Here is a 14,113-nt window from a genome sequence, read left to right as displayed (position 1 = left end):
CAATTCCTCTGGTGACAATCTGCACCTTAGATAAGTCGTCAACAACAGCTGTAGTCCCCTTCCTCGTCGCAGCCAGGACCCCGTTTGGCAAACTCAAGACCGTCTGCTTCGAGGAGCAGCCAATAGAAAAATTCCGCGGTGCTGTTGCTAGCTAGTTTCGCCTTTCGTTGACCAATCAGCTTGTTGCTAAGTGAAGGGAGGGCGCGGGAGCTGGAGGTAACAGTGTGCGCGAGAGCCCGAGTGCAAGGGAAGCCTTATCACGGAGGCACGGCTAAAGACAACATTTGCAAAATGCCGAATAAAACTAAAAAAGAGAAGGTAAAGTACAGCTTACAATAATAACACATGTCTAATTAACGCGTACGAGAATTCATTTGACAATAATTATTCTGCAGCATTTGCTAGCGTTGTTTTTTGTGAGTGAAGGCCGCGCTTAGCCCGCTAAAAGGGCGCATTCGTGCCTGCAAATCTTAAGTCAAAACAGTTACATGTTCACAGGGATATTTAAATAACGAGACAGCGTTTTCTTTAGCTCTTCGGGACTTGTGTTTAAAATGGGACTCGTATGTGTTTGTGGGAATGCTCCTCGATGGCTGTTTTACCCGGTGTTTGCTTTACAGATCAGTTTTCTATAGTGAGATTATGATCGGCCGTTAATATGTGAATAGAGGCGTATTAGTTGACAGATTGCAGCATAAGCTGGACACACAAACACATCTCCTGCATGAGTCAATGTTTCAGTGGACAAGCTGTGGGCATGGTTATATAAACGCTCGATATACAAGTGGACAAGTTTGTCACCATGTATATGATGCTGGACGGGGTGAACTGAAATAATTTATCATTCCCAGAATGGCAGTCAATGTTTTGTGCATGTCATTGCCTGATTGAAAATGTAGTTCCTGTTGGGGTGCCTTCACCTGTCATTCCAGCCCTGCAGTATGACCTGCCCATAGGCTGACTTGCATGCAGACCGTCCCCCTTTAGATATTATAAAATGGGCTATAAGATTGAACAAAATCAGCTGCATTTATGACTCATGTTAATTTTTTTGTGGTCATTACAGGAACCAACCAAATCTGCAAAAAGCAGCACGAAAAACAGTAACGCCGGAGGCGGAAAGGATGCTGGAACTGACAATTCAGAAGAGGTAAAGCTGACAGTACCAAAACACATCAGGTCTAAAACTGTTGCTCACGCTGTGTTTGACTGTAGGGCTGCCTGGTGGACTTGGCACAAACACTTGCTTGCTAAGTGTTGTAGCTGGGCTTTTTCATTTCTCTGGGCACTAGAAGACTAAAATTTAATTTCAGTGATTTTTACGAGGCAGGGTACATTTTGCATAGAAATATGTGCAGTAGTCACTGCACTTCCTGCTCATTCTGATTGTTTTTCGCAACTCGGATGCTGTTTATTATTCTGTATGTTACATACCGACGTTTTTCCAGTAGCACGCTTGACTTGTCACACTGGCATATGTTCGAAGTGCATAATTTTATGCTGAGCAGGGCTTGAAATTAACTTTTTTACTTTGTGGCACTGGTTCTCCAAACTTCAAAAAGTAAGGAGCACCATCAAAATTGTAATATACATGTCATATATGTAAATAAATTCATGATATATATGTATATTCTATATATAAATCATCAGATAATTCAATTGTCTGAGTAAAAAAGTTGCTTGTCTAGAAAAAAATATAGATAGAAACTAGATATTTTCTATAGATAAAATATTGTTAGATATAATTGATTTCTGAAGCAATATTCTCATCAGTGTTCTATCAGCTTTGATACATTTACATCTGAAAATTTGGGATACTTATCCCCTGAGGGCATTTTTTAAAACCCTTTTTCCACCCTAAAAATCTTATTAAATGTGTGCTTCATCTTTCATTTTAAATTATTACATTTGATCAATACATTCAGTTAGAATAATTAGACACTACAGGGCTGTAATCAATCAAATTAAATCATTTACACTGAGAAATTGCAACTGCAACTGTTAAATAATGTTATGAGATTGTTTTAAATATATTTTGAATATACAAAAAAGAAATGTTGGAAAGAATGATGCTTTTAAACATCAAACTAAATCACCAGTAGGTGGCGGCAGGTGACCGTCTTAACGAGTGAGTCTTTGGCTGAGTCCGAAAGAGGCCTTCGGAGGACACATTTCAAGGCAGGAAGGCACCAAGGCACGTCCGAATCTAATGTTAGCTTCACTTCCTGTCTCCAGAGATGCCTTCATCTAATGGATTTTTGAAGGCAGCTTAGATGTATCCTTCGCTGTCTTTGATATCCCACAATCCTGTGCTTTCCATTCTGTGACAGTTAAGCTGGAAAGAAAAGATGGCGTCCGAAAGTTGCGTTTGCTGGTCAGTTTGTGTGTAAATGTAAGTTGTTGTTGTTTTTTTAACCAACATTTTCCACTTCTGATGTCATTTTAGTTCTCGCCAAAGCTCTCTCTATTTTGCTGTAGATCATTAATCTGTTACACTGCCTAAGAAGTCTGTCTGAAATCAGTTTCGTGAGGTGCCTTCATGCACAAACGCTGCCTTACAAGCCATTGTCTGATAAGGCAGCGAGGCAACGAGTCACTGCCTAGGTTTTCGGACACAGCAACTGATTAATTAAAGAATGAGGCAGTTGTTTATGAATGGGTCCTTGGGTATGTCTGAAACCTGGAAAATGCTGCCTTTGGAGGACGCATAGGAAGGCACCAAGGCACGTCCAAATCCAATGTTAGCTTCACTTCCTGTCTCCAGAGAGTCCTTCATCTGATGGATTTTTGAAGGCAGCTTAGATGTATCCTTCGCTGTCTTTGATATCCCACAATCCTGTGACAGTTGAGCTGGAAAATAAAGATGCCTTTGCTGGTCAGTTTGGGTGTAAATGTATGTTTTTGATGCAGCCGTTGAATCTTTGACTCAACCGATTTGTCCAAAACAAAGAATTGAGTTTCGCTGTGAAACAACAAAAACAGTCAATATTGCGTCTAAAATTTAAGCGACTTAATTTTAGGGCTGTAACAATTTGACCAAAATTAAAAATCTCGATTAATTTAACATTTTACCTCGATTACGATTAATGAACGATTATTTTTATCGTCTTTTTTTTTTTTGCTTTCCTTTTTTTGCCCTCATAGTTCACTGATAAGGTTTGTACTGTAAATATTTTCTACTATTAAAGGTGGGATATTTTTTTTCTAATGAAAAAGTGCATTTCTTTGTGATGGAAACGGTTCACTTTCAGCAGTTATTGTCTATGGGGCAGATTTCTGCTTGTTGTACATCAGATACAGAAAATTAGCACACTAGGCCTACATTACATTTATTTGAATGCATTAATGAGAGAGTGATTGTGTGTGTGAATCACTCATACCGTCTCTATTCATTATGAAGCTGTGGTTTGTACTTACTTCAAAAGGTATTGAAATAGCGGTTGAGTTTCTAATCTGCTTTAGTGATAAATCACAGGACAGCGTTGACAATGAGTTTCTGCACTGCTCTCTGCGCACGATCTTCACGTTATGTGCAAGCTACTGTCTGTTCATGTGTCACAATATATCAGGCATTAGTTCGACATAATGCATATCTGATGGTCTAAAATCGCTTCAATGTTCAAACTGGCAGGCCTTAAAACGCATACAAATGACAAAGCATTGTGAGGACGCAAGTGAAAGTGATCTGGCGCGTGTTGTCAGAGATGCGGCTCGGCTCTCTGTCACACAGAAAAAAAGCTCATGAGCACTGAACAGAGAAGTTTTCCATATTGTTGTTCTTGAATAGTGCACAATCGCTTTAAATGTTCAACTGGCAAGCCTTTAAACTCATTTAATTGACAAACTTCATGAGGACGCCAGTGAAAGTGATCTGGCTTTGGGGCTTGCGTCTGTGTGTGTATCAGCGCTTATAAGAACGGCGATTAACTTCGGCCTACCTGTATAAACTGTGTAAAACATGCAATTACCATAGTAACTGTGAACATCTATAAACAAAGACACACTTTCTGTGTGCCTGCAAACTGCACTTGACATGTGACTGACGGGGCGGAGTCACGTGAAAACCGAAATAACCGACATGGGAAAATTACGTCGTTTAGAGGTTCTAAATTGCGGTTTCGATTACTTTTCGATTAATCGTCCAGCCCTACTTAATTTGAACTGTTTATTGAACCTTTGTATGAAATCAGTGTCACATTTTCAATCGTGATGGTATTCAGGAAAACAGCACTTATGGTTGTGTGATGTTGCTTAACTTAAATATATAAAAAATAGGCAGTAAAAACTCCACATTTTGAATTTTTACTCCAGTATGTTAATTGTGTGTGTGTGTGTGTGTGTGTGTGTGTGTGTGTGTGTCGCGCGCTGTGCTCCTTTGTATCGTTTTCTCCTCGAGAGGCTGCGCAAGCCTCAACAGTGCAACCTTGTTACCGTCTGTACTTTATACGTTATATATTATTGCCATCAATCGCCACCTAGACCAAATTAAATCAGAATCATTCTCGCATTTTGGTGATTCCCTAGATATTTTTTTATTATTGACGTTTTAATCAGGCTACTTGTCTGGTCGGGCAAGTAAAATTCTTTCATTTGCCTCTTCAAAAAAATCCTTCTCTTCTTCAGCTTTTTACATTTTGCGCGCTAGTTAACTCCCTGTCATGTGACAACGGAGCTCAGTGAAAGGGAGTGATTGACAGCTAATATTAACCAACCTCAAGTCTGCTTTAAATTTAAGAACATTAAGATGCATCAGTTCACAGCGGGCTCATACTGTGCAGTAATTAGCAAATGTTTTGTAGAGAAATGAAAACTTAAACTTAACAATTATTTGCACTCGCACAAATGCTCCCAAATATATTTTGAGGTCGCACAGATTACATTTCGGGGGCATATGCGACCAAAATGGTCACAATTTCGAGCCTTGCTGAGGATAGATAAAGCCCTTGCTGTCTTCCTTGCTTCCAGACAACCACCATTTCTATTTCTGCTTTATTAACCAGTAAGATTGAAGTGTCTTTTTTAAGCTGTGTTTTATTCTTCTGCAAAAAGAAATGCAAATCCCCTCTCAAAATGAGCCTAAACTGTAGGCCTGTCTGTATGTTATTAAATCTAATGGAAGTAGCTTAAAATATATCATTCTTTCCTTCCTTCTCTGTCTCCAAGTCGTGCTTAATTTTGTGACGGGAGCGCGGTTCAAGTAAATGGCAAGATATTGTATTGCTTCAACAAACAACATTTGCACATTCAATCGCAGTTGCCACAAATCAGTTGCCTATTTCATCATTTCTTTTTTTTTTTTATTCAATGATATAACTTATGTTTCCACATGAAGTGCCTGCATGTGCATAAAAAGATTTCTTCAGTCGGCTGTTCTCAGTTATCGTGTAGATTTCAGGCAAATACAAATAGTTGCCTTTTGAATATTCAATCATTGTTGCTGTGGCATTGGTATCCTGTCAGACTTGTTTTTTCAGACCCTAGTAAAGAGGCATTCAGTGTGATGAAGGAAAAGTGGTTTCGTTCTTTAGATTTTTCGTATCAGGAGTGATTTGCTAGATAATTACATTTGTATGCATTTAGGTATTGAGTTGTATCCCTCTAAGTGTGCGGCTGTATTGACATAATAGCTTGTCTCCGTAAACCCTGTTGGTACTGAAATATATCACTGTTGTTCAAAGTGATACTGGCGGCTGGAATCAACTGGCAGAGAGTGTGACGTAGCAGCGGGTGAAGTTTATTGATTTGGTCTATTTTAAGTCGAGCTCAGTCATGCAACCCCTGTGACTGAGGCCAGCTCTTCAATGCTATGGGCAGGCCTGAACATGTGTTTCACAGCGGCGGACTATTCACACACACACACACACACACACACACACACACACACACACATACACACACACATACCGCTTGTTGCCTGGACAGTGACGCTTTTTTCTTCATTACAATCGTGCAATGCATAAAGTATTTTTCCATGCATGGAAACATCAAATGCATCTCATTTAGCAGTTTCTACAGCTATCTGAACTGCTTCAGCCATGGTGCTAGTAATACATCGTGGTTTAGCATTGATTCTGTGTTCCTATAAACAAGAGATTAGCTTTGTTTTTTTCCTTCAACGTCCTTCTGATCAAAAGCGGTGTGTGGTTTTTTTGCCTCAATTTTGCTGCCTGAGACTAATTTTGAGGATTGTGAAATATTTTTGTCGTAGGGCAGAATTGGCAGTCTCGAGTAGCTTAGTGTGACATTCTCACTGGCGGCCGATTAACTGCCTTTGCCTCACACGAAGTGCGCAGAAAGTTGTATTAGCTAATATTTATATCTCATAGTCATTAAAGACTGTTGTTGTCGCACAGTCTGCCTCGACTTTTACACAAAATCGTACAGCTTGACCGTCGTAAGGACAGAAAAAAAGCGCACTTTTGTTTTGGGGACAGTCCCACTGCGGTAACACTGTAATTCTCACCTATGGTCGAAATGGTTTCTGTGGCGCTCATCTTGCATTGAAGACACATATTTATTTGATGGTGTAGCTCAGGCTACTCATGAATGTTTAATGTGGGCTGAATCTAGATATGGTAATAAGGAGGTATGTAGGTTAGGTTAGTTATGGACTTCAACTCCCACGGGCAGTTTGCTTGCAGATTGTTGACTGATGTGATGTTCTGCTTTGTGTTACATTGGTGTTATACAATCTTTTGCCATTGGAAAAAACTTTAGTTCAACTTTAGTTTTTGATACCACTGAAATTTCATCATTCTTATCACCATTTTCAATATAATTAAAAAAAAACTACTACTAGACTTAAAAAACTCTCAAGGTTAATGAAGACAAATAAACTGTTCTAGTTTGTTTTCTATGTTCTTTCTTTATCAAAGACAACTGAAATAGATATACCTGAAAAACTTCAAGAACAAAGAGAACATAATTTTGTTTTAGCTTTAATGATGATTAATCTATATTACATTTATTATTTATGCAGTTAAGAAAGGTGTTTGATAACTATTACATTTCTGTATATGTGTAACAGGGAACGCCATGAGTAATATAACATTTATTATAATGGGTTTATGTAAAGAATGTTTTAAATTAAAAGTTATTTTTTTAAAGCCAAATAAATGTTGAAATTGGTAGCTTTCAGTTATACTGTAATGTCATTAATGTTTAATAGAGACATTAGTTTCAGTGATACTGGCCTTCATTCATAAAAAGATGCCATTACAACAAATATTTAAATTGTTTCTTCATTAATTTGGAAAGTAACTGAAATTATTACAAAATCAAAATATTAAAAACGCCGACGTTTTTTGAAAATTGCAATTAATCATGATTAATTACAGAAAAATGTAATACTTTTTTTTTTATCGATTCACAGCACTAGTATTTAACTCAACTTAGTATTGTCTCTCAGTCGACATTCAGAAACCGTCTCTCAGAACGCGCGCATATACTGAAATGAGTTGTCTTTCGCTGCTTACTGCGCTTCAACAGTTTGAAAATAACTTTTTAAACCGCAATGCTTAAAAACACATGCAAACGATAAACTTTCCACACAGCAACATTACATGAGCGTCACATGAGCGTAAACGCAATAGAGAAGAGATGATGGTCCAAAATCTCTACCGGTTTCTACTGGTTACTTGTGTGTACCGGTGTAACGCCCACCCCTAGTTCAACATGAGTTGTATGTACTAGACCTGAGAATTTAGTGTAAATGTGGATAAAAAGCCACCTTAGTTACTCTAAACATCTATACTAGACATCATCACTGTATATGTCCAAATAAATGCTCATTTATTGTTTTACTGGGTCTTATGTTATTTCCTAATTAATGTGTCCAATATGAGAAAAAGGAACAATTGTTAATGACCGTGTTTCTGCTTTCATTTCTGTTTTTCCTATTTGCATCCAATTTCATTAGTTGCTATTCCTTATTACATTTAGAGCCTGAAATTCATTTCTCATAATGGGGCGTGATTTTTCTCCCTGCTTTTCTCAATTATTCCTGTAAATATATTCAGATGGAGCTCCATATACCATTAGAGTCAGTTGCTTCCCAGTGAGATGTGATGCAGTTAGCTGGCTTAAATTTGTACCGTTTGGCAGTTTGTTGTAAATCAGGTATGACGTATAATGCAGATATGGATACATTTTAATATGATTATAAAAGTGTAAACAAAACTGTAACTCTAGGCATATAGAGGAATAGCTGATGATCTTGATAGCAAGAGAGATGTAACTTAACAGGTGCACTTCCTTCATAATGAAGTCAGCTGGTGTAAAGGCATAATAAATCAAAATTGGAGTTGTTAGTGCTATCTTTGAGGCCATTTATATTAGGGATGCACCGAAATGAAAATTCTTGGCCGAAACCGAAAAGAGGAAACCAAGGCCGAAAAACCGAAACACCGAAAGAAATTATGCCAATTATTAGTACCATTGCATTTATGGCTATGACTGTGTACTAACTTTACTAAAATCAAGGCATTGCAATTGCATAAATTAATATTAAAGTTTCAAAGAATAAATCAATTACAAATTATGCCAATATTTATTTAGCACATTGCAACAATGCACAGTATAAAATAAAATTCAAACTAAAATGTTTAACTTGACCCCACTCATTTGTACATTAAATAATAATGTACAGGCCTACAGAAATGTTTTAAAATTAAATGTTCTCTCATAAAAACAAAGTGCATTTAGGTCTAGTGCATTTTACATTTTTCTCTGTAGGACTACTACAAGAAAGTGCATTCAGAACAAGTGCATTAGGTCTAATAATCAACACTCAACATAGTACGCAAACATGTAAACTTTACATAAGGCAGTTTTTGCAATAACTTCTAAATCTGATTATTAAATATTTTTTTATCCAATTCGTTGTTGAAATATAATCATTTATACACAGTGTCTGTCATTCTCATGACAGGTTTATTTAACATGCATGAAATAATCAAGATATCATTAACAGGTTAAGTAGAATATAATGAATATAACGGCTAATATAGAGCATATTTAGTGAAAGAGTTTATTTACTTTAGTGAATAAAATTCTGTGGACACTGAATGACTGCCTGAGGTAAATGTGATGCTAAAGTTACATGACATTTGTTTGGTTTACAGCAGTTATATTGACGTCTTTTCGCCGATGAAACTGATTACAGCGATTACACCACATATGATACGTGACAGTAAGTTGTAATGTATCCTCAACACACCTTAGATGTTCATTCATGTTTATTCTTAAGGAAGAGATGATCGATCGCGCTCACAGATGATTGCGTTCACGCGCGCGCGCGCCGCCGCTTGAACTGTGATGTGATCAGTGATGCCACATTAAAGAGTGTCAAAACGCCATTTATCGTTTGAATTTCGTGATACATGTTGATCGATGTTGGTGTGGGAACTCAGATTGAAGTGTGTTCCGCACTTAAAACATTCCCACTGTTAAAGATTGCATTGGGAAACCGTTGGGTTTCACAGTGAAGTCTGGTCCTCTTCTCATCAAGAACATGAGCTGCTGCACTACAGCTGCACTGAACACTAGCTCTCGCTGGAGCAGACGTGGGTGTTTCTCAGATATACTGAAATATGTCCACACCGCAGACATGTTGCTTCAGACAAGCATGTGCAGGTCGCGGTTTCTGTTTGCGTCATCACAACATTTCGGCCATGTTATTTCGGTGATAAAAGTCTTTCGGCCGAAAACCGAAAATGCCCTTTTGGGCCATTTTCGGCCGAAAATTTTCGGTGGCCGAATATTCGGTGCATCCCTAATTTATATGCTAGATGCACACTAGGGGTGGAGCGGTACACGTATTCGTACCGAACCGTTTTGGTACAGGGCTTTCGGTTTGGTGCGCTTGTGTACCGAACGGTACCAAATGCAATCATTAATAGTTAACAGTCGGCTTGTTTTAAGAGCGGAACACACTTCAATCCGAGTTCCTACACGAACATTATAAGTATTCAGTCCATTTTATCATGAAATTCAAACGCTAAATGCCCTTTTGACGCTCTTTAATGCGGCGTGACTGATCACTGTATAGGCACGTCAGTTCAAGCGGCAGAACGGCGCGAGCGAATTCGATCATCTATTCCTAGTCAAAGAATAAACATGAATCAACACCTGAAGGTATGTTGAGGATACATTACAACTAGGGCTGTTAATCTTTGGGTAGGAAGCGAATCGATTCGATTCATGATTCATAGGTTTTTGATTCGATTCAAGAATGATTTTTGACAATTCAGAACGATTCGATTCGAGACGATTCACATTAAAATTCGATGCGATTCGATTAATTTGATTCGATTATGCATTTTTTTATATATGCATTCATAGGATTATTAAAATGTTTCCCCTAATGTGTCTTAGTCAGAGTGTGAATTACACAGCGGCCTTCAGAGGTCAGAGAGGGGGCAAAAAAAAAACGGTAACACTTTACAATAAGGTTCATTAGTTTAACATTAGTTAACATGAACTAATAATAAACTGCACTTATAAAGCATTTATTTTACCTTTGTTAATGTTAATTTCAACATTTACTAATGCATTATTAAAATCTTGTTAACATTAGTTAATGCACTGTGAACTAACATGAACAAACCATGAACAGCTGGATTTTTATTAACTAACATAAACAAATATAAACTAATGCTGAACAGAGGCGTTGCAAAATAAAACGTAATACCAGGTTAGTTGGTTAGGTCATGTTAACTAATGCATTAACTAATGTTAACTAATATATCCTTACTGTAAAGTGTTACAAAAAAAAAAAACTTTAGTCCATTTTTAATGTTAGTTCATATTACTTTATTGTTTTTTTATTATTATTACACACTTTACTTCCCATATAAAATGGCATTTGTAGAAATTTACATAAGCCAGAATTTAAAAAGGCTTTAAAAGTATTATTAGTTAATGCTAACTATTGTGTAGGATAATGTTAATGGCTACACAACCTTATTAAAGTGTTCCTGGCATTAAACACACAATGCTGCAATTTCATTTTTGGGTGAACTATCCCTTTAATATTATAGTAATGTGCAAGTAAGGGATTCCTATAGTTTACAGCATTATCTTTAAGAAACTTTTAGTTATAATTGAATTCATTTAAGGACTAACACAATTTGTTCTGAAGCAATTTTATATTTAGTTTTCTTCCCTCCTGTACTGAACCGTGACTTCTAAACCGAGGTACGTATCGAACCGTCAGTTTTGTGTACCGTTACACCCCTAATGCACACAAATATTGATGTCTCATCTAGCACTGATGTGTGTATCCTAGAGATGGAACAATAACCGGTTTCACGATGTACCATGATAAAATGTACTGACGGTTTTTAATATCGTTTAAAATTTAATTATCATTAAAATCGCGTTTGATTATCAGGATTTTGCAAACTTGCACTAAATCCTGTCCAGTCAGCGTCAGTCTGGTGCAGGCGCAGCCCTTTTTTTTTTTTTTGGCTTTTACAAAAGTCCTGAGGGAAACTTAATCGAGGATGGTCACCCTGTCTGCAGAACATGCAAAAATAAAATCGCTGTAATAGGGGGAAACACTTCAAATCTGCGAGCGCAAGGCAAGTGGACTTTGACCTCAATACTAAAACTACATCTGGGAAATCATAACGTGAAGCTTGAGCCAAAGACGGAACGAACAAGTTCAGACAAGACTAGGGTGACATTTAAGGGATAATAATGTATATTCATTGTTCACTTATTACACAGATTGTCTTTACCACATAAATAATTACGGGGACATATTGAATTGAGATTAATGTTTTTAATCTTACCTGTATATAAATCCATTGTGTACAGTGTACAAAACATCGTCCAGACAAGATGACCACAAGAAGTTATAATAATAATTATAGTAGTATTAATAGTAAAGTCCTCTGTTTCATTTTCAATACAATCAAAAACAGAGACACAAGTAGCATTTGAATGAAACGAGCGAGCGCGCCATTATAAGGAAAAGAAATCCCATAGAACAGAATCTAGCTTAAAAAAAATGCATAGAGCGGCTTGATTTATTTGTTGTTTGTTGATTTTTCAAATATAAAACTTGTGTTTTCAGTGTGTGCATCTGTTCTTTTTTTTAACAATTTCGTCTCATTTGAACAAAACCATGATAATCTTGATAATCGTGATAATTTGGGTCACTATAATCATGATATAAAATTTTCATACCGTTCCATCCAAATGTATCTCCAATAAAATGTTCTCCAGAATGAGTATTTCTCCTGCCTCTGACTAGCAGGATTGCTTTGCTCTTATTTGTTGCATTATTTTGTTTCTTCGATTTGTGTTTGCCATGAGAAGGCACTGGAGTCTGACCTTCTGTGACCAAAAGTGGTGTGGTTGCTCAGAGTGGTATAATGTGCTCATTTTGATTCTGAACATTGTGTTTTTTTCCCAGGCCCAGCAGACAGCCAGCAAGCGTCCGAGCAACAGCACTCCACCTCCCACTCAGCTCAACAAAATTAAGTACTCAGGTGGGCCACAGATTGTAAAGAAGGAGCGTCGTCAGAGTTCATCACGATTCAACCTCAGCAAGAACCGGGAACTGCAGAAGCTTCCCGCCCTCAAAGGTAGAAACCCGACAAACAGAACATAGCCGAATGGGCATCGCTCACAGCTCTTTGTTGGAGATTTCTTGGAAATGATCAAGTGATCTGTTGTTGTGTACACATCACAGTGAATGGTGCTAATTGTGTTAACTGTTAAAGGGCGGCCTCACATGACCCCTGAATTGTTTTTTTTAGTCTGTTGCTGTGCCAGATGGAGCTGTTTTTTAAAGTGTGACTTGGATTGTTTAGTGCAGACTCCAGTCATATCCAAAGTATTTTATTCATGAAAATGTGGTAAAACAATTGGAATTTATATAGAGACCTTTCACTATTGTTTCTCATCTTTGGATCTTCTTTCTCTCTTTTGTTCTCCTGTCCGCGTTGTTCTGTCGTAGTCTCAGTCAGGAAGAGTCCTTCCTGTCTGGCCACACAGGGAGTTTAAGCACATGACAACTCGTAGACGGTAATTGGATCAGCAGTGCAAGTGTCTGCGCTAAGTAGGACAGTGAAACCTTGCCACAGCTCACATTTTAGAGAGTTACACACTAATCTTCAATCTAATTAAGCCTGTTACTTCCAGTTCATTTCTTAGAATCTGATGTGGAGTATTCTTAGAAAATGTATGGTTTAATTTATTCAGCACTGAGTCGTCAGATAATGGGAGGTTTTCATTGCTTACATCTGAACTTATCTATCTCAGATGGTCATCTGATCACAAGTGGTCAGCCAAGAGAGAGCCATTTAAAATTCATTTCAAATGCTTCTTATGACCACTTGTGATCAAATTTCATTGAGGGGAGAGTATCTGATTTTGTGACTGCATACATCATTTACTGCGTCATTGTGCTACTGCATGTTGGTAGTCCAAAAAAGCTGACCAGTTAATGCTTACAAATGTAGCTGAAAACTTCTGTTGTGACTGAATGATAGACAGACAGGGCTTGATGCTTTACCATTATACCATTAACCATTATATGCCACACAAGTCTACAGTGTGCGTGTGCGTTCTTCTTCCGTTTTTACTCTGGCAGTTCAGTTTAAAATGGGGCACGGTTCGCATGAAAAATTGCTAATGTGAACGCTTTCATACAGAGCTTGGTGCGCACTGAACCTGAGAGGAGGTACTGAGGTACTGAACCTGAGAACCCACAGTTGCACTCGAACTGTGCCGCGATTCGTCTGAATGTGAAAGCAACACTCGGGTGTGCACTTGTTCAGGTAGAAAAGTAACCAGCGCATGCGTTTTAGCCGATTACAATGTCATTAGTTCAATAACATGCATGTAAGGGATGATAGTGTTGATGATTTACCTTAGATACGAGCGAGAGCGAGCCTGCAGTGTATTCACGCATAGCGAGTGCAGTCAGGGCAGCTAATGAATAGCAATTCACTGTCTCCTCAAAAGAGTGTTTGCAACTTTGCAAGCAGCAAAAGCCGCCTACGGTAAACCCAAGTGTTGTTTAATAACCCAAGCTGTGTATAATAGCACCAAATTAATTAAAAAAACACCAATGTATTGACCCACGTTCTGTTTTCTATCA

General features: G+C 37.8%; 1 protein-coding gene across 4 annotated transcripts in view; it reads left to right on the top strand.

Annotated features, from left to right (window-relative positions):
- The window catches only part of ppp2r5d (protein phosphatase 2, regulatory subunit B', delta), a 63,520-nt gene that overhangs the window by 1,724 nt on the left and 47,683 nt on the right, over nucleotides 1-14,113 (top strand). For 2 of the 4 annotated variants that reach the window (XM_079842916.1, XM_079842914.1), the window contains exons 1-3: nucleotides 199-318; nucleotides 1,067-1,150; nucleotides 12,422-12,593. In XM_079842916.1, coding sequence (XP_079699042.1) covers nucleotides 292-318; nucleotides 1,067-1,150; nucleotides 12,422-12,593 — 283 coding nt within the window. In that variant the 5' untranslated portion in view covers nucleotides 199-291. Of the gene's footprint in view, nucleotides 1-198; nucleotides 319-1,066; nucleotides 1,151-12,421; nucleotides 12,594-14,113 lie in introns of those variants that run through there. The other 2 variants (XM_079842915.1, XM_079842913.1) reach the window with 1 other exon arrangement.

Source organism: Gobio gobio (genome assembly GCF_949357685.1).
Source record: "Gobio gobio genome assembly, chromosome: 18".
In the NCBI taxonomy this organism is placed as follows: Eukaryota; Metazoa; Chordata; class Actinopteri; order Cypriniformes; family Gobionidae; genus Gobio; species Gobio gobio.
The sequence above is the reverse complement of the archived record's forward strand: the minus strand, read 5'-3'. Positions and strand labels throughout refer to the sequence as shown.